The sequence below is a fragment of the Parus major genome, chromosome 1A, assembly GCF_001522545.3.
Source record: "Parus major isolate Abel chromosome 1A, Parus_major1.1, whole genome shotgun sequence".
Classification (NCBI taxonomy): Eukaryota; Metazoa; Chordata; class Aves; order Passeriformes; family Paridae; genus Parus; species Parus major.
In genome coordinates this window covers 42,563,201-42,584,860 of record NC_031773.1, presented here as the reverse complement: position 1 = coordinate 42,584,860, position 21,660 = coordinate 42,563,201, and the positions used below count along the sequence as shown (strand labels likewise).

The following is a 21,660-nucleotide window of genomic DNA, read 5'->3' as shown; positions in this document are numbered from 1 at the left end:
TGTGCTCAGACTTGATCCTTGCTGGTTCAGAACAACATAAGGTACTTACATTTATGACACTGGGAGTCAACTGCTTCCTCTAAATCACATTTTCAGTAGTTTCTCCTGTCAACCATCTCTAACTTTTTTTCCTCCGAACTGCTGTCAGGAAGACTGCTTTGCATCTCCTCCCTAATATGCAAACCATGCTCCTGTCAATCTCACTGGCAGAATTGCTTCAAAGTCCTCATCCCACTCCCTGTGCTGGGCTGTGCTCATATGAATTTGCCAAATGTCTGCACACCTGCTCTGGGATGGTTTTCCACCTAAAAAAGAACATGTTGGCATTAAAGCATTGTGAAACAGAAAAAATAAATAAATCCCAAACCCTAAATTAATTTAGCTTGTTTATCTGGAATTTGTTGATATAATTAATCTCTGGAAGCAGGATATGAATAGTTGAGATCTGAATAGGAGTAGTTAAGATCTGAGTGATGTATAACAGTATCACAATTTACTGAGGGTCATAACTGTATACAGAAGATTAAAACCAAAATATTACCAGATAGTTTCAGAACCTGCAGGAGCCAGATCCTGCCAGGATATATTTTCTGTTTCTATGCTTCTAAAGACCAAGGCACATAGGATTTCTTTAAAATCTTTTTGTCTTTTCTAATTTACTATGTATTTCAAAATTTAGGTATAAAACTAACAATTTTTAAAAAATAAAAAGCAATAAATTTCATTCTTGCCCCAGTAAAGACTTCAGACAAGGCTGTTAAGCTGTGAAATTAGAGCAAATTTTGCAGGATGGGAAGTTCTTTGGCAATGACTCTGTAGATGAAACAGTCTAAAGTAACTTATTCATAAATAGACCTAGAAACTCTGCATCAAAATTCTGTTCTTCATTTACTGCACAGCAAACTGCTCAGCGAGAATTAAAATGTATTCTGCCTCTTAGCCTTAGGCCTCAGAGAGCAGCTGGTCACTCCCATTGCCTTTGGGTATCCTGCAGACTGATCCCCACTTGCCTAGTCAGCAAAAATCTCAGTACTTTTTCCCAGCAGGAATAAAATTTCCATGACAGAAGGGGAGGAGGAGAAGAGCACAAACTTTACTGTTTTTCTGTATAAAATCTTATCTTCATTGGAGGTACAATTACACTGGCAAAGAACTGAGGACAGCAGTGCCAAAATTGCCCCGTGAGGTGCAGAAAAGCTGGTAAAAAGTAAATCAGCCTGGTGGATGGCTGAGGAAAGCTGAAGGGAGAATAGTGGGAAGTTCATCTTGACCAGAAAGGACCTGCAAAATTCACTATCCTGTTGGGTGTGCAGTGGTCAGAGCAACATGCCTATGGATGTTTGACCTCACCATGAAACAAGATTGCCTGGATACAGAGCACAGTTCAAAGACTCAGCAGACACCAGAAGGTCTCCCAGTTATTTATGGACAACTTAGAAGCTGTCTCCTTTTTTAGGCTGCTTCTTGCTCAGTTTACTTGGTTCTTGCCTACTTCTGGTCACTTTTCTACTGTGTGTCTTCCTTGAGAACTCCCCACCTGTGACATGGCATATGCACATAGGGCCTGCCTGCAGAAACCTACACCCATTAAATAATAACAGCAGAAACCCTCACAAGCACGCTACAGCCCTGCTACTTCCACTTAGGACCTTTTTCAATGGCAGACAAAAGTGACAGCCATCTATCCTAGCATGAAACTGTATGCGGTGAAACTTTTATAAATGTGAAATTAGCCACCTGCAATAACTGTTGTAAAATTGTTAAATTAGTAATGGTGATTAGTCTCATTTCTTGCTATAATATCAGGGAACTAGCATGAAACAGCAGTAAAAAGACTCCAACATAGTTCAGAAAATAAGTGAAACCAAGTCTTGTTCCCTCAGTGAAATCAAAAACCTTGCTGAACTCACTGCAGGCCTGCCTGCTTGCAAGAACTTTGTCACCCTATATCCCCACTGAAATAGCACAAAAGGGAACAGGAAAGAGTGATCTATTTTTTAATGTCTGCTAAAAATTAATCTGGCATGAAAAGAATTACAAGTCATAAGATGTCACAGAAAACTGGAATGTTTAAGCTTAATAAAATCACAGATCCCAACCTCACTTTTTTTACAGTTTGAGACATCCGATCTTCAACATACATTTCCATCCTCTTCACTTAATTTAATGAAATGTGTGGAAGCACTGAATAAATAGCATGTCTTCACTCAAGCATGTACTGTATCACCGAAGGATCCACTTCCTCTGCCATCAGACTGGCGTGCAGTCTCTGGATGGTCGCTTTTTTCCCCAAACGCTGTTTCCACAGGACAAATGCAGCTACCATCTGAGACTGCAAGTTGTGAGGGTGATTGACTTTACATCGATAGATGTCAGTATGGGACAAACCCAAGCACAAAACTATATGCTCCCATTCAGGTCCCAGCCTCCTCGCCAGCTTGTTCAACTGCTGATCTGTCGGTGACATCTTCAAAATGCATGGTGCAACTTCAGTTATGTCTGTAAAAGAGAGACAGAAAAAGCATGTGTGTCACTAGGCAATGCTGCAAGAGTTAATGGGAGACATTGACAAAGGAGGGAATAAACATGAGCAAGGCTGAAGTGAAAGAATTAATTAATTAAAGAAAGAGAATACATATTTACCTAGAAAAAATAATTATGTAATGAACCAGAAGATTAATCAGAAGAAAACTATTGCTCAGTAGACCATGCTAGGGAGCCTTGTGATTTTGGACATCAGTAATCCAGACATCAGAACTGTACACCAAAGCCAAGACTTCCAGAAGTAATTATAGATTTCAGGATAGTGAACAAGAAAGGTTTTCAGGGAACCTGTTTCCAGCAGCCATCATCCTCAATGTGTTTGCAGCAGTATGATATAGTGACAAACATGGGACCAATAATTCCTTATTACTCCTATTCTGTGATTCCATTTATACACTTCAGAAATAACTTTGATCTCTTACTTAATAGGCATTACTCTTTTTTTCCTTCTGAGGGTTGTTCAAAGGAAATTCTGTCCTAAGATGCTACTTACCTATTCTGCCCTGTCATGTATAGCAAACTCATCTTGAGGAGACCAGCCTTGAGGGCTTTTCCTCTATTTGAATTAATCTATAAGCATGGTTCAGGTGAACCCAAGTGAACAGGGCATCAACAGTGTTCACAAATACAAGCTATGCTTCTTTATCCCTCAGCCCAGTTCTTGTAACACTCATGAAAGCAGGCATGTATGTGCCACAGCTCCATTCATCTGAGCTCCTTGAAGATGTTTTCAGGAGAATGCAAGGAGATCCCATTTTTTCTTAGAGATTTTTGCCTGATGTTTAGTCCCACAGGATTGTCCACATACCCAAGAGAATGCACTCTTCATCCAAAAAGATGTTTCACATTAAACTGGTACCTGAGGAGGACAGGATCAATTCAACTACCAAAGCAGCTTTCATAGGAAGCATTAAGATAGCTGTAATTATCATCAGTAAAAATCTTATAGGGACTGAAGCAAGCATTTCTTACAAACACAACTGATCTCTTTATGTGTTCCCTAGAATAATCTGGTGATTAAAATAAAATCCCAAAAGTATTCATACAAACAGTGTTAGTAGCCAAGTGAGAATACAGTGCTATTCAGAAACATGCTATGTGAGATCCAGCTCACCTAACTACAGATAACCCCTCTTGAACTAAATATGCTAGGATTAATGACTGCTGAGAAGAGAAACAGACTCTTCTAAAATACAAACTCTCTCACTGGAAAGAAGATTTCTAAAATAATCAGATTAATTAACTAAACTCCTCTAAATGTGCACATTTCTCTCCACTTAGTGTAAAAGGAGAACTGGGTATAAGCTCAAATGTTGACGCTGATGCTGTAAACAGCCAGTGCCAGTGAAATGATTCTCTTCCTGTAAGTTCAAACCACATGCCAGCATTTAAAAAGGTGCATTTAGAAAAGCAGCATAAAATACCTACAAAGCATATTTATTCTTCAATAGCTTTTGTGATCAAAAGCTGAAATGAAGAGTCAATGCAGTCTGCAATTGCTATTCTACTTCTCTTGCTGAAGATACTGCAAAAAAACACAGGCAAAATATCCCCTTGAAAAATGCTGATTATAGCCTGTTGGTCTAAAGCAGCAGACTCCCTACAGAAATGCTGCTTTGCAAAATCTAATTTATTGCTCCAATATCATGCTCACAGTCTCCACTACAGCAGAACAGCAATACCAGAAAGCACATTCCTTCATTTTATCAGAAGTAATTGTTTTCGCATAGAACACCCAGAGCCTGCAAATGTTTGTACAATTTCAGCCAAATAATACACAAGAACTATACAAAGCTGCTTTGAGTAAAGAGAAAATTGCTTTCTGAAGACTATTTAGGTCTCTTTGATCTTTTTGCCTCCAGACAGCCAAAGGAATCTGGGGCAAGTGCTGGTTTGTGGATAGGGCAGAGGATGCACAACTTCTGAGAAGGCTGAGCAATACCAGTGGGACTGCCCTATGCTGTCACATCACATGTGATACCAGTTTCACAGGTAAGTCAGGACAAGGCAGTGTATTTCATGAATGCAAATAGTTGAGAATAAAATAAATATAGCTACACTGTGCTGTCACCAACAATACTTTTTGATATTAAACCCTTTCCTTGGCTTATGGTCAGCTACTAAGTGTGTACCCACAGCAGTAATACCTGCCAGCCTGGGATTTTTGCTCTCACACTAAAGTTTTTATATGTCACATCCACTAGCAGAATGATTTTACGATACTGAAATGTGATCAAGAAGGAAGGCCTAACAATAATACATGTCAGCTTGTCCATCCAGCCTTTGATATTAGACAGGCTTTTTTTTTACTACAATAAGTATCTTGCGTTCAGTCTGTTATCTGCCCTTTAATTAGGATCAGAATAAAACCCATCCAGGAGATCTTTTCATCTTACGCTACCATCTGATTCTAATATGGATGTGGAAAACTCTGGGACAGAAGCCAAATGTTAAATTTAATACAAAGGACTGGTATTTCAGTCTCATTTTATTTTCTTTGATAGCTCATTTTCAGCTCTGATACAAAAACACAGAGGAAAATCGGAGATAAATATTACATGACAGACAATATTATTTAGAGGTATAGAGAAATATTTAGTGAGAACTTTCCGTTATGACAAATGCAAAATCACAAAAAGATCTGGGTAAATTCTAGGATTAATGTCACTCCTAATTCAATAAACCTAATGGTATTTGAGGTGAAATAGAAATGAGTTCTCTGTGCTCATGCCCAAACTGCTTTGCATATATTGCAAAAATATTAAAGATATCTTTTATTTTAGCTATGTTTACTACAAACTCTCATTTATAATCTCCGCTTGTCAGGAACAGCCTGAGGGAGGTAATGAGATTAGAGAAAAAGTTTCAATTATGCAGATCCTGCAGTTGCATTTGAAAGGTACTTTTAGGATACTGAGACCTCATTTTTGAAAAAAAAGGTCAAGTTTTTCTTGTTCTAGGTGGGTCTGATGAGTAGGTGTACATGCTTCTGTCAGGCAAGTGTTTCTGCTTAGCAAAACAAGGACTGCACTGTTAAAAATGGGAAGAAGTGGAAGAAGTGGGGCTTGGGGCACCACCAGAGGGTGTTGAGGGTTGCTCTGGAGTAGGTAACTTGTGCTGCTGTCACCTCCACCGAGAACACCAAATGAAACACTGTGTCCAGCTGTGACCATGGTCTGGGCTGCAAGGTGCCAGCGCCACATGCTGCAGAGAATTAGAGGCTGAACTCTCACTGCTCATGCTGAAGCCACTAAGGTCCTGAGCAATGAAGAGCCAACACCTCTGTGCTGGGGAGAGAGGCAGCCTGGTGCAGAACTTCTCTCCTGGGACCACCAGCCAGCTGGCTGGCATGGTTCTTGGGACTGTGAAAATCCCCTTCCCTAAGGCTGGAGATGGGAAGGACACTCTTCACTCTGGCTGTGAAGCTGAAACTGACCCAGAGAAAGATCTGCAGCTCCTTCTATTCAAAGCTGTAGCATGAGGGAATGTGCTTCTCCCCATTGCTGGTGAAGGAAGCTCATCCACACTGAGCTTTATCCTAATTGTTCCAATTAAAAAACAGGAGACGTTGACAACTTCTGGCCTGTGTGCACATCTGTACTTCCAGACCACTGCACAAAACAGGAGTTACAGTGGTGCTGGTGAGTGTGGACAGGAAACACAAGATATAGATATAAATAGTATCACAGATACAGACCAGACAAAACAGTCACCCAGATAACAAAGATACAAAAAACACAGGGGGAAAAGGCAGACAGTCACCACTTTTGCATTTCTTTTTCTTCGGAAACTCTGTAGCTTTAAGTAGGAGACTACAAGAAGATAGTGGAAAAATCAGGGGGATGGAAAACAAGCTCACCTTAGCTGTGTCTCACTTGGCACAAATGGAAGGATGTAAGATAAAGTCCACACAGGAGACAGCAGCAAAAGGAGCTGAGGCATTCACTGCTGGATAACCTGCAAAATACCCAGCTGATTCCTCAGAACTACTGGGGACCAAAATGCCTTACAGTTTTGCCTAAAGGGCCCTTCTCCATGTATGTGTGACTTCTTTGTGCATGACCAAAAGCATTTGTTGGAGTTTCAGATAGATTTCTCTGTGAAATCAGTACATTTTAACACAAACTCAACTTTCTGGCTTTTGCTCCCCGCTGTGTAAAAGGGACTTGGATGGAAATTGCACCTGAATCCAAATTGCTGAAAAGATCTCAGTCAGTTGCTGCCTAATCCTACGAGAACAATGCTACAGGCAGTTCAGAAGACAGTTGAAGAGTCAGGGATATATTATGGCCCATCTTTTATCTAATAACTAATAAACCTGTCTGTTGGGAAAGGTGTTTCTGCAGACTGGTCTTTGCTTCCAGCACTGCCTCTGTATTTTATCCGCTTAAGAGGACCATGTACATACTTGTTGGATAAGACAAGAAGGACCCGTGGAAGGGGAAATGGGAATCCAGCTGTCTCTTGAGTTGCACATTCTAATGCCCAGACATACTCCATTTCTCCTGGTAAATCATTACAGAAAAAATATAAAGATTTCCCTGGGAAGGGTCAAGAATGCTTCCTAGCCTCCAGAACAGCACCGGCTTGAGAGAAAACTCTCCTGGGAATCAAGGAGTATGCTGAAATCAAGCATGCAAGAGCTCTTGGCAGGAACAATGCTAGGAAAATGCTCTAATTTTTATATAATGACATCAGAAACATGTCGGTGAGTCTGGTCTCAGACCCTGCAAAACTGGAATGGGACTGTAAAAAGGAATAACTACTTGGGCATGCATCTGGCCACAGCATCTCCTCCTGCTAGGTGTATGGAGTCCTTCAGTGATCTGGACTCAAGACGCTAACTATTGTTCACTTAATCCTCTTATCAGATACTAGTCATGATTTCTGAAGAGTTCAAAGCAAGCATTTCAGAGTCCTCTTTAATCATCTTTTCTGGCATCTGGAGAACAGTTCTTCCCTGAGAAGTGGTAAAGTTAGATTAAGAGGTTCTACAAGCAGCAAACCAAAGAAGCCTCACTTCCTCCCCAGGATGTGAATCCTACAGAGCTAACTTCAGGTCTTCTCCAGCTGCTTACCTGTTCTCAAGACACTCATGAAAGTGCTCCTTTCCTCAACAGCAAATAGGCAGGCTTCTTGATGTTGGATAAGAGGTTCAGAAGCTACTAGGGGTACATGCATGTACACAACACCCCACAGCAGATTAGCACATGGCCCTGGTTACTAGAGAAAATTCAGCTAAAAGGGACTCTGGAGCTCCCCAGAGCCATCATGGCTAACATGCCATCAGTGGCATGTGGGGCACTTCAGCTAAAGAAAAACATACATAATACTGAATTTAGTGTGAGGTTCTGCTTCCCTCCAGCCCATTCATTTAACTAGCCTGAGCCACAGACCCAGCACTGGGTACAGAAGGGGCACGGTTGCCAAGGCTGTGTGTTGTGTGTTTTGGCAGTTGTGCTATGTTACAAAAATTATTTACTGACTGAATGTCACAACAGTAAATAACTTGCATATAAACAGGTATATCTGCTTTAGAGTAAAATCCCCTTGTCATGAGCACAATAGTGAGAGTGTGTCATGAACAAAGACAGCACTTGGCAGATCAGGACAGGACAGGCTTTCATGAGCAGCAAGAGCTGCAGAACCTGAACTGAAGGACACTACGTAACGCTCCTGGAGAGACTGGAGATTTCTAGGAGCTGCAACCTCCCTGAGCTGCTAGAGATGCTGGATGAAAAGAATAGCAGAGAAGAAACTTTTTGAGGGATCCCAGTAAATGCCACAGATAATTGAAGTAAAATGCAAAATTATGGTGGAGATCCTGGTGAGAAGGCTAGAAAAAAAAGAAGTTGTTGGGTAACTGCAGGGGATTGCTTGGCTTGATTTGTTAGAAAAGAAGATGAAAGGTTACAGTAAGTCTCCATTTGTAAGCTGCTCTGCTGCTTTCTTGTTCAGCTGTTCTCTCTCAACACTGTTAACAGGTGAAACTGCAGGCAAATGCCTGTCTCTTCCTACATCACATTCAAATTCATAAGCCAACCTGCAGCCATGAAGGACTGGAGTGCCAGACAGGAAATTATCACATACAATACTTGGCATGTCTTCATGGAGTGTCCAGCACTCAGTCCTGCCTGTGCAAGTCAGAATTGTCATGAAGGATTATAAGGTTATTTCATTTCAGTGAACTTTAGGATCCAATTTGGGATCTGTTTAAACACAAGAAACAAGTTCAAATTGCTAATCAATGAAATCAATGAAAAAGAGTAAAACAGACTATCCAGAAACCAACCCCTACTATATAATTTGGGTGTTATTTTTTAATCTTGTTGTCATTGTTGCTAATTAAACACCAGACTGCTTCAAAGGCCAAGAAGGGAACATTAGTATTTTGCAACAACTCCAAATAATCATGCTCCAGAGAACATGGAGAAAGTATTTCTCTTCTAGGTATCAGCACATACGTATCTTCTATGCATCTGCAAACTGCACTCAGTTTGCATCTGCATCTGCACTCAGCCCATCCAAAGTCTACTCAAACCCACCAGATCTGCCTCCTGGTTTCAGTTGGTTTTAAAGAGTGTTTGATGAAGGAGTGAGAAAAACTGAACTGTACTATTTGCAGACAGATACCAGACCCCATAAGAGATATTTTTCCATATATAAAGTTAGTACACTCAGCTAGAATTCACTTACAGAAGAAGAGTAAAATAACTTGGAGAAGTTGTATAGCTTTCTCCTGCTTTTAAACACGTGCATAGCTGTTTCTGTCTCTCCTGCCAAATGTGAGCAGTGAGCAGCTACACAGGTAGCTGCAAGGTGGGAGGCTGTGACAGCTGTTCCACTTGTTTGTGCTGGTTGCCCCCTCTAAAGGCTCCTGCTGACTACCAAAGAGATGCCGACCTCCTTCATCCCATTTCAGGCTACTTGAGAACACCATCTGATGATGACTACCAAGCAACAGCTGATCTCTGTTCTCTGCTTGGGAAATCCAGATTCTTCCTCCCACAGAGTAGACTCTGCATGGGGAAATCCTGGTGATGGAAAAATCCTGGTGATGGAAAACTTGCACCTTTGTAGAAACAATAGATCCAATATCTTCTTAAGAATATATACTATCTTTCCTAATGCAATCCATTCAAATCTTGGCCAGTTAAATATCCAGAGTAACATACAGAATGGAAGATCTACAGTGAAAACACTGAAAGATAAACATCCAAAATAAAAAATATACTTTAAAAATCAGTATATTTTTTTTCAGCTGACCATGTTACAGTAAAACAAATCTAACAGAGAATTTTATGAGTAGTCATGCTTCATAGTTTCTGTAACTTGGTAACTTCTGATCTGATGAATGCAAACATTATATATGGAATTTGCATTAATAAAATCAACTTCTGTCAATTAGTGATCATAAAACACGTACTTGTAAGCATACTTCTGTCATGGTAATTTACATCTCCAAGTATCTTAATTAAATTACGAAAGGTACTAATCAAGATGAAAGCAAATATGAAATACATTTTTAAGATTGGCTCCATTCCTCCTCATTGTGCTGGTTTTTATGACTTGCAGTAAAATATACTAATTTCTCTGTCTTATTTTTAATAAATTGGAATCTACCATACATATGACTGCCAATATGCAGAATAAATTGAGACCATGATCCTTTGGTAATCAAATTGATGGCACTTCCCTGAAGTGAAGCATAATCCACCTCAGGTACCAAATTCAGCTCCTTCCTGCTGAAAGCTAGCTGGGACTCTGTATTAGTGGTGTAATTAAAAAGTACATAGATCTTCATTTGTTGGCAGCCCTTCTCCTCTGTGAGCTCTAAAACACCACACTTCATGACATTAAGTACATTTTGGGTATTAGGGTAAGAAAAACAGCATAAAATTTTGTAAATTAACAGGCAATTCAAGAACACAAATGTTTCTATTTTGGCTCAATACCAGCAGCTAATTCATATATTCTTTATCACTTGCTAAGGACTGCCTAGTAGCTGCAGATGGGGAAGCAGACTGGTAAATCTGAAACATAAACATTCAGATTTCACGACAAAAGTTTTTAGTTGTATTCCCACTATTCAGTTTCAGTTGCTACACAGTTTTCTTGAACATTTTTTAATCTGCTGCTGCATACCATGAGATCAAGTAATTAATTTCATGAATAAATGGCTGTTGCAGATGCATGCAAGGAAAAGAGCACCTATGCAAAGTAAACAGAAACACAACATAATATAACGTCTACTCTTTTCAGGCAGGATGACCTAACACTACAGGCAGTGCTGGATTTAATCATACTGTGGCTTTAGACCTTGCATTTTATGTTGCTCTAGGCACTGATGTAGAAGTAAAATTTGCTTGATATTTCCTATTAATTTCTATATTGTTATACATAAGCGAGCAATATGCATGAATACTGAAATCACAGCTAATGATGGCATCTTTGCAGTGTACCTTTGATATAAATGCATGAACAAGTTCAGCATGCAGCAATACACTAAGGGAAAAAAGAAAGATCTACTCAATTGTTAGGTTCTGTGGAACATTGAAGCTTTCAGGAGCTACTAGACAGCACAAAGACACCTGCTAGTCTGAAAGAGTAGAGAGTTTTTGTTTTACAGGCCAGCAGTCACACCAACAGTCAAGCCTACAAATAATGCTGAAAAAAATCAAATTCTGAAGAATGTCACTTCATTTCTATAGTTTTCAATGCTCTGCAGTTCCTAGTGAATTGAATGGTGTTTGATAATACAGAACTTTCAACCATTAATTATAGATCTGAAGCCCACAGAGCTCAAATTTATCTTAGTCAAGTTTCTTCTCCATGCCATCATAAATAAAAAAAAATTATCAGTGGGTGATTGTATGAAGTTGTGATGATCATAAAATACATTCATATTTGTTGTAGACTTCTTATGGTATCATAGGAGGCAAATGTTTACCCATGTGGGTTGGGCAGCTCTGACAGATTAATTCACCCACACTAAGTGAAAAACAAAACTAACTAGAGCAATTAATGATTGTTTTGTCAGTGAGGTGACAAAATCATCATGCAACTTTTGTCAGGGGATTGGAAGCTAACTTTTTTTGACAGACGTTACTTGAATGCTTATTTCAAAAAGCCTGAGCTGTCTTTCAAAGAGCTGAGGCAAGTGTTAATCCTGCTGCTCCTTTGCATGCAAGACTCAAAGACTCTTTAGGCTTTTAATATGATGAGTACAATAAGTGAGTAAACTTTTTTTACTATAAACTTTCCTATCAAGAAATCTTTCTATAAGCTACAGCATTTCAGCAATAAAATCATGTGCTTGAACTTTAGCTATCAATATTCCTTTCATGCAACAACAACAACAACGACACTACAAGTATGAAGGACTGTTTTCTTCTAAAACAATAATATATCACACATGTTTCCCTTGCAGGACTTAAACTAAATGTGACAATAAGCCATTATATTTAGCCTTGATAGAACTCTTCATTCCTCCTCAAGTTTTTTTTTCCTCAAGTTGGCTCCTCTTTTTTGTTTTGGCTCGAGTCATTAGAAATATCAGAATCAAAGATCTGCATGACAGATGGAGCTCAGTTGTGAAGAATGCCTTTGGCTGGTGAGGATCTTTGCCTGGCAGGTGTCAAACCAAAATTAATACTGCACATATTATAGCAAAGTGAGACTGCGTTCCTTCCTGACCACAAACATATATTAATAGCACGAGCCACTCACAGCAAGCTAAAACAGTACTATCATTCTGCTGAATCCTCCTCTGCTTGGCATTTTATTTAATCACTTACATCCATGCAAAACAAGTAAACAAAGTGCAACAGGTGAGTTTAGTGTCTCCTTACAGACATTTTGCATAGGTGTAAAGACTTCACAAAATGCCATAAGCGACATGGATGTAGACCCCTCCTGGTTTCTTTTCTTCTTCCATTTTTTGCATCAGTACTCTAAATGCTTATGAACTTTAGTAGACTTTTTGACATTTCAAAATACACAGGAAAAAAAAGGTAGTGGTACTAAAATACACTGCTCAGCTACCATCAGTTGCTGTGCCTGGCTTGCCAAATGCAATTCAACAGCCTGAGTCAGAAGACAGAGCTTTCCATAGGTGTCAGGAAGGAGGGCTTCAGGTGGCGTCACTTGCGTCTCTCCATTTTCAGATGAATGGAAGGCTTAGCATCACAACCAGCCCTCTCAAGTGCCAAGTCAGTCAAAGAAACCAATTTAGAACCTCATGGCAGGTTTCACAGATCCATACTGTCCAACAGCAATTTTAGCTGTCCAATAGGACCGTAATTTTAGAAGGTCACAACCACAAGACTTTTAGTTATCTGTAAAGCAAACGTGAGAATGCATTTGTGTGTGTGTGCATATAAATATAAATAAATATATGTGTATATATGTACACACACACACACACATTTATATGTATGCGTGTATGTATGTATGTACATGTATACACAAACCTCCCTAATTTTTCAAAATCTTAATTAAAATATATGGAAGTCTGAGATATATGCAAGTCAAATTCATTCAGTTTTTAAAATTTCATTTCCACAAATTGGTTATGGATCTGTCACCTGATCCTGGTAGGAAAAGGGTAAAAATGGGAGTGTGGGTGAAGTAATTTCCGAAACCAAGGTCCAGAGAGCACTTTACACCAGCAGGAATTGGATGAGCACTTCTTTTTCCTCCTTGAGTCAGCACTGACAGAACAGCCTGCACCATGTGCTCAGCAGTGGGGCTCGTGGCTGCCCTGTGACATGGCTGGTGCCGGGTGACACAACACGCTGATCCTCTGCCGTCACTAGAGATCCCAAGACAGCACGGAAAGCAAGGAGATGACTCACAGCTGCAACCATGCACTCGAGGGCTAAGGACCCAATTACTCCACTACTCACTCAGGAACAGCATTATGCCAAAGGAACTGAAGTAAGTTCAAAATTAAACAAGGTATTAGCAAACATTTGCATTACTTAGGCTGTTTGTAGAAGATTTATGCTACTATTAGTGGGATGATTCATATGCAAAAACTTAAACATCTGAAAAAATATTTTCCTTAAACAGTTAATTTTCATGTCTCATGCATAGACAATGTTTTCCCTCTTAGTTTTGTAGTTTACTAGCTGCCAAACTTTGATCCAGAATTGAAATTTCAATCATTTTGGCTTTTGTACCTAATGAATCAGAAATAAAAATGTTTTAACAACAGAATGAAAAGGCTGGAAGATTGACAGACCATAAAAGATTTGTTATACTTGGTTTGGGATTTTTGCACAGCTATGTCTAATCTAAGTGAGATTGAAACAAAAGTAAAAAGCAAAACTAAAAACTAGACAAATCTCTTCTGTCCCACAGATGCAGATATACAAGTGATATTAGTGTCCTTGAAGGAAACAAACCTGAAATCCTGCTACAAACAAAAGAAAATGACTGTTATTTCCTTGACAACTGTTCCTGACATCACAGGAACCTCTTAGAGGTAACAATGGAAAACAAATTTAAGAAAGGATTTTTTCTTTGCTTAAGCAAATATCTTTTAGGTTCTACAAACTCAGAAACAAAGAAATCAAGAGGCTTTCTTCATAATGCTGAAAATTTTAGCACCAGAACTGTAAACATCAGCTGACTTTATTAAAGAAATCAAACACACACCTTGAAATTAGCCTTCTAATTGATTTGCGGGTTAGGGTGAAGTATTTTGACCCTCACATTCAACATGTAACCTTATTTTGTGTGTGTGCTCCTCAGAGAAGAGGTACATGACCCGGCAATGCAAGGTTAACACATTCTACAGAAGTGGTTCTACCTCAGTTTCCCCTTTGTGGAAATGCACCACACCACATCAGCATATGAAAACTCAGCTGTGTTGTGCAGAAACCACACAGTGCCCACCCACCTAACTGAGCCTTCCACCTGCACCTTAGTATGTGGGAATATCCTAATGACAGAGGGTTCATGTACAAGTTTACAAGCACCAAGACAGAAGACAGATGAAAATTTGGCTGCAATTCTTTGTTGTTCTCTGATCTTGGGAGATTCGAGCTTTCTAAGTTTGTTACAGAGCCTAGGAATTGTATGCTAAAGCCACAAGACTGAATATTTAAGTATATTTATTCAGTTTTGTTGATTGAAACTGGAGGCTTCTTATCTACTCAAAAGAGGTTGACAAGAAGATGAAGGTACTGCTACAACTCAGGCTTTTCAAGACATGCAATTTACCAGGCATTACATAGTGATATTTATACTGTATTTGAGATATTTGAGAACTTCAGGCACCCTGTGAAAAATCCTTACTTGAGGCATCTTGGCATTTATACATATATAAAGATTTTCATGTTTAAAATTGCCAAGTAAATGGGAATAGTCAAGCTGAAAACTGTAAAGAGCCTTCCTCTTTTCAGGAAGATCTGTGCAGGCAGATTTTGAGATTTGGGACAAGAATCCTAGGATCACCTCAAGAAGCCACATCTCCTTTTGAAACAATCCAGGTCTCAAGCATTTGACAAAGAGACTCAACAGACCCCCTCTGTAAACCAAGCAAGGAAAATAGAAGCCATTTTTAATACAGTTCTTTGTGTCATGCAAGTATTTCCACATGCAAGTAGAGAAACTCAGTCAACCAAAGATGCCTGTGTCTGTAAGGCAGGAACACAGCTTTTTCAGGGAGCAAGTCTGTTTGGAACAGCTGAACAAAAGCTTGCTGAAGGAATTTCAAATAACATAGAAAATTGTCTCAGATACACAACTGAAAAAAAAAATAGCTCTGTAAACCCACAGAATGCTCTTTTAAAGACCCTAAGGAACACAGCTTGAGAGACTCTATCAAATAAGATCAGTCAGAGATACATGCAGAGACAGCAGGAGGCAGCTGAAACAATCTGCAGCACAGCTCTAGTGCTCATCAATCTCCGAGAAAAAAGATAATTACTGCATGAATGTGCACATTACACCAAAGCACAAAGCCAAGGAAAATACATATCTCTGCTAGAAAGAGAAGGTGAGAACTCCTCAGGTTTTGCACAGTGCTCTACAGCTCTGTATATTCCAATCCAGTATACTTTCTTTGACTGAAAACACAGCTGTGGCTCTAATTTTGAAGTCCACATTTTTCTGTGGGAATCATTAAATGTAACATCTTTGTCCTGTTCAAGAGAAAACAAATTCATTTCTATTTTTTTATTCCACTGCAGCCTTAATTTAATTGTGCAACATTTGCTTTAGAAAAATATTTGAAGATGTTTTAGATATGACCTCATTTATACACCATCCCAGGCTTTCCAGGAACTCGGAACCATCAGCCTTTCTTGTATCTGAACTACTGTATTTTATGGCTTCCACGCTGTACTGTCTGGATGCTCCCCGAGCAACCAGGGAGGGGAGATGTTCTGCTAAATACAAACACTTAGGGAGGGGAGTTTGCAGTCTCAGGTGTGGGTTGTGAAAAAGGCTTTGTATGTATTAGGTTATGTACACAGAGTTTGCCATGATTATGTTAAAATAACTCCAAAGAGCTGGGCCTCCACATGTCAAAAAGGAAGAGTATCAGAAGAGCCAACAGCCCAGCAGCTCATCTATCCTGCATTTCCCACTCATGATCACAAATTTGAAAGATGCCCATATTCAGATACTGCTGGAGCCCTGCTTGCCTCCGCAGTTTTAATCAAAGAAGCTAATTGACCGGGTCCTAGAAAGGTAAATATATAGGTTATCCCAAATAATCTTGAGTAAGGAACTGAGCATAATGGAATATGGAAATCCACTAAGGTGCTGATAACAAAAGGGAGCAGACAACCAAAGGGGTCACTTGCTATTTGAGTCAGAAAGGCTGAAATGTTATGGAAACAAATAGGTACATATATAAACCTCACCTCTACTCTGCCAGCTGCTTCACACAGAATTTTAAGGCATTGAGTTTAATATGGAAAAACATACCTTTGATTCAAATTCTGATGTCTGCATTTACACAAAGTGATAGTTTTTCCAGGACAGTTCACAATGTAGATTCCTTTTTGTCTCTTAGCACTGGCTTAGTCTGTTCCCACCTTCTATCACCTTCTCAATCTCTCTTCTCTTCCCTGCCTCATGTTGCAATTGCTGGAGGATTCTGGTGCTGGGACACTGTGCTACCACAATGTCCACCCACCACAGAAAGGCAGCTGGTCTCTTCCCCAGCCCATGCTGGGCAGGCATGCAGCCCTCCCACTGGATAGGTGGACTTGTCTGTCAAAGGTATGTTGCAAGTTTTTCCATGACAAAAATCCCCTGCTACTTTTAAGAAGTGCATTTGTTTTCTTCTTTTTCTCCTCCAACTTTTTCTCTCCTTCCCCCACTTTTTGAGCAGGAAGGAGAGTGACAGGGAGAATAATGATGTCCTCAGCTTCTGTTGGAAAAAACCCACAAAAATTTTCCACCAAAAGTGATTTTTTTTCTGGTTTGTCTTTTTTTTATTTTTTTAATTTTTTTTCCTTGTTTTTGTTATCTGTGGGGTTTTTTTTTTGTTTGTTTGGATTTTTTTTTTTTGCACAGTTTGGTTCAGAAACCATGTTTTAAATTTAAATTTCCTAAATAAGGGTCCAGTTAATGCTGTCATTTTGTGTGGAAGGTAGTGACCTGGTACCTCTGTTTCACTTAGCAGAGATTGCCGCTGTAAGTGTTGCAAGAGGTCAGCTTGAATTTTTCTCTTGAACTTTTGTATCTTTTCAAACCTCTTTGCAGGGTTTCAGTTGTATAAATCAAGCCCCATATTCCAGTGTGGACGGACAGCTTGTCAGGCTTGCTTTCTGCCAGTTGGCTCTGCACTTCACAGTGTTAATTCCCACTGGCTCCACATGTTCGAGAAGAAGGAAGAAAATCACTGGTGAGCAAAGAGAGGACCGGAGCAGGCAAAAGCTGCAGTGGCCTTCCCATGCATGGAGAGAGCATCACAGGGGGGTGCAGCAGGTAATGAAGAAGAAAAAGTGTGTGTATGCACCACACACTGTCTTGGTGTCAACTCAGGAGTCAGCCTTGTTTCCTGTGCGCTTTGTCTGAGCAGATGGCAAAGCATGATGGCTGCTGGGTTAGGATTCTGCTGCCAAACCAGCCCCCAGCTGTTTTCAGACTGCTGCTCTCTTTACCAATGCAAAAATAGTCATCTCCCTAATTCCCTCCTTCAAAGTATTATTTTTGGTATTACAGGAGCATATACCTAGCCAGACTATATAATTAACATTACACAATTTTTAATTATCTACCTACAACCATCTTCCTGCTCTAACTGGCGATGGTGGTGTTGAAGGGAGGTTGTTTTGCTGGGGTTTTTTTTGAGACTACTATGAAAATCTGAATTCCTGGGTAGAAACTCACTTGGTACAGAGCCTGCACTACCAAGTGTAGAAGGTGACCCATCACTCTAGCTGTACCACACCTCCCATGGAAAAAAGCTTGTGACATTGTGACACAGAAGCAAGCCCAAACTTCATTTGCAATAGCAAATACATAAGGCAGGAGTGTTCTAGAAAAGACAGTGACAGAAACACATACTTATTTAATTTATTCCTTTGTCAGCTGGGGTTTCCTCATTTATTTTTGTCCAGGAATGTCCTATAAGACTAGGTTTTTAACTGACTAGGACCCTTCCATCAGAGTCTCCAAGTTTGTGCTCCACAGGGCAGCACACCTTCCTTTGGGTATCACTGCTTCTGGCAGCGCAAAAAGGCTCACTAGCACAGCAAGGTGTAACTCCATGCCACCCTGACCCAGGAGCAGGGTGTGGGCCTCCTGAAACACAACAACTATCTACAAAACATGAAACAAGTGAAAATCCAACTCCATGACCTCGTTAGCACAAGTAAGTTCCAGACAAACCAACACAAATACAGCTCTTGGATACATGAGTTTTGGGGATAAACAACCGTCATCCTCTTTGCTCCATACCTCTGAGTTTGCTTGCTCCTGGAAATAGCGGAAGGAACACCCCAACTGCGTGTATACGCACGCACTTCTCAGCAGACCAACAGCAAATGTTGATCCAGCAACTATAGCTGGAACACAGCAACCCTACACCAGCAATAAAGCACCACTGGGTCAGATGTTATGGTGTCAACCCAAATTAAGCATCATGAAGCATGCATCAGCCAAGCCAGCAGCCCTCCTTAGCTTCAGTAAACCCTGAGCTGTGCTATGTGGAATTGTTGCTTTCCACATGGAATATCTCATTTAAAGCAGGGGCAGCCACAGCAACTGCAATAGCACTACTGATTTTTGATGTGATAAGCTGTATTTAGAGCAGGAAAACATTGCTCTGTGAACTGACAAGCAAGCCAAACAATGAGCGATAAAGTCATGAGCTTCAGGTTTTAATACCTGGTGTCAGTCCCATTTCCCAAAGCAAAGGGTAGTTTATGTACATTGTAGACATTTTCTGTCTGAAGCAATACTAACACATAATCTCTTTATTTATACAGCCCATGAAGTGTCCCCACCCACACAATGGTCTGATTCTAGATCCACCCTACTGTTGTTTGTGGGAGGAAATCCAGGTGTGTTGCAGAACCAATGGGTCCTCATATTCAGACAACGTGATTTCTTCCTCACAAGGCTCCAAGGTTCTCCTAGACCAATTTTAAAAAGTGAGAGGGCAGGAATAGGAGGGAATGGTAGACAGATTTGTGGTGGAACTAAAAACTCAGTATTTCTTGAGTCTTTGTCATATGCTGTAATAGCAAAATCATGCTTCCTGTCTTCCACATAAACAGCAAACCTTTTTTTTCAGGGTACGAGATCATTAGGAAATTACCTAAGCTCACCTTACTTTGGTTTCTTCCCTCACTTGGAAACATAATTTCAAAAAAAGATCAGGCCATTAAATGTAGTCTGGATTATTGTTTCCAAATACTCCTTTCAGCATGGAAAGGACCAACCATGGAATAACCAAGCAAGTCACCCTCTTATGCAACAGGCAAGAAAACTATTTGTGCTGGTACACTATGTTTTTAATTCCTCTGAAGGCTGCTTTCCCCCAGGGAATTCCAGTAATCTGACTGATTGAAGTGTGTTTTGACAAGTTATAACAGTCCAGAAAACCCACTTATGAAATTACATCCTGGTAGCATCTTCCAAAGTAAACTGAAATCTTGGTATCACAGCTCATTTTGGAAAGTACTGTGCCATATCTTTCATTTGTTATGAGAACATAGGTTGAGTTTTAGGTGTAGATAACAGGTGGTGTTACACCTATTGATGGTACAGCAAGATGTAATCTTCCCCTGTACCAGGTTTTTGTACCAGCAGGGGCCCCATGGATCATCTCCTGGGGAACTGACAAGAATAAAACCATACAATCTTAATATATTCCTATTTCATCTACTTTCTTTCACTTCAGGTGAACACACTGTAAAGTCATCAGCTCATCCTGAAGCCTGTTTGTCCATTCCCAACCAAGTAAATCAGAACAAGATGCCAGTGTAGATGTCAGCCTGTTGGAAAGACAGGAATATTAGCAGAGTCTAAGGAGCAGAGTCTAAGGACCAGGCAATGTTATGCTGAGAAATTCTTTTTATTACTCACTACCAGCAGTGCCTGCAGGCAGCCAGTCACGTGCCACATGCCAGGCACAGCACAGGGTTCCCATCATGTAGGTTTTCTCTGGTTACACCACTACTCCACAAGCCTACCAGTCTCATACTGTATTTTGCTTGCCACTGCCACGGAGAGAAGATATTTGACTGTGTTTGAAACTCTTATATATAAAGAATTTAGGATTCAGAGGGAAGAAGCTTTAAAATGCTAGAAGTGACAACATTTTGGGAAGTGGGTCCCAGAAAGTATGGATGGAACAACCCCATTCTGTCCCTGGGCTCAGCTCCAGCCCCAGATGAGTTAGAACGTCCTGGAGATACCTACTAGGAAGACAAAGGAGACAGAGGCACTGAAAAGATAGAAAGTCCCACACTAACACATTGCATTATCCATATTTTTCTTCCTGAATATCCCAAAACAGAAAACAGACAGATTTTCTGTAGAAGTTACCAGGATTTATTAAAGACAGGATATTGATATGAAACATTCATGACCCTCAACTTAGCAGTATTTCTCTTGGATGGGGTAACAAGGTAAATTTATTACACATCAGTGCCAAGAAGCTCATAATAAAAATACAGATTATAGTTCTCAGACTCATCAGCTCAAACCAGATATTGTTGAAGAAACAGTCCAGCACGAAGAATGTCTCATAAAATACTTGCACTACCAAATCAACATATGAAATATATATTTTATCCAACTATAGGATACAAAGAAAACAATTTGATTTAAAGACCCTGACACAAAGGCAGCCTGTGAAGACATGAGAAGGAGACCCCTTGTCATGTTATCCCAGGTATGGAGTGTGCAGAGGAAGGTGATAGATATGTTAGACATGGACAAAGCAAGCAGAGATTTTATAGCATCCTGAGCTGATGATATTACAAGACATTAAATTAATTAATAAAGCATGAATAAAGCAAGATAGAGAAATACTGCAACTTCTTGGAAAGCTAAGCTTCAGCAAAGGTTCAGGCAGATCACAGCCACAGCAAATCTTTACACCGATTTTACCCATATAATTTAGCCCCCTTTCCTCTTCCATTCCTGAGCTTCATTTAGTTTCTTTATTGGAACATATATAGTGAAGAATCAGTAATTGAGGACCAATTTATTAAATTCCTGATAGTGAGATCTAAATATTTCATTCTGCTTCTGCTGTACTCCATAGAAAAGTAAAGATATCTCTTCAAAATGGTCCCAGAGCTTGCCTTTGTGGCATCTGCGTGGTCTGCATGGCTCCAGGAACACCTAACACATCAGCCTGCTGTGAAAGGAGGACCTAATATGTCCTTAGGTTTTGAAGATTGAAGGCATTGTAACTGCTGAAAGTTTCCATAAATCAGAGTATAACAGTCCTTTAACAACTCGTCTCTTCTCATTTCCAGACATACTACCAAGAGGAAAAATTTATTCTGCCAAGGATTTCCAGTGTTTCCAATTCCTCACTTCTTCCATCTCATTCTCAGGAAAAACAAAGCAAAGCCAAAAAAACACAACCCTCCCCCAAATTCCCAAAACAAAGAAAAATTAAACAAACAAAAC

The 21,660-nt window shown here is 39.9% G+C and overlaps 1 protein-coding gene and 1 long non-coding RNA gene across 3 annotated transcripts in view; one reads left to right on the top strand and one right to left on the bottom strand.

The window, feature by feature from the left end:
• Positions 1-1,981: 1,981 nt before the first annotated feature.
• CRADD (CASP2 and RIPK1 domain containing adaptor with death domain) overlaps positions 1,982-21,660 on the bottom strand; it is a 77,330-nt gene continuing 57,651 nt past the window's right edge. For both annotated transcript variants that reach the window (XM_015628534.3, XM_015628535.3), the window contains one exon: positions 1,982-2,499. In XM_015628534.3, the coding sequence (XP_015484020.1) occupies positions 2,204-2,499 (296 nt within the window). In that variant the 3' untranslated portion in view covers positions 1,982-2,203. The remainder of the gene's footprint in view (positions 2,500-21,660) is intronic.
• LOC107204790 lies at positions 13,028-14,208 on the top strand. Its single transcript, XR_001521743.3, has 2 exons — positions 13,028-13,482; positions 13,909-14,208. It is a non-coding gene; the product is annotated as an uncharacterized LOC107204790 (long non-coding RNA).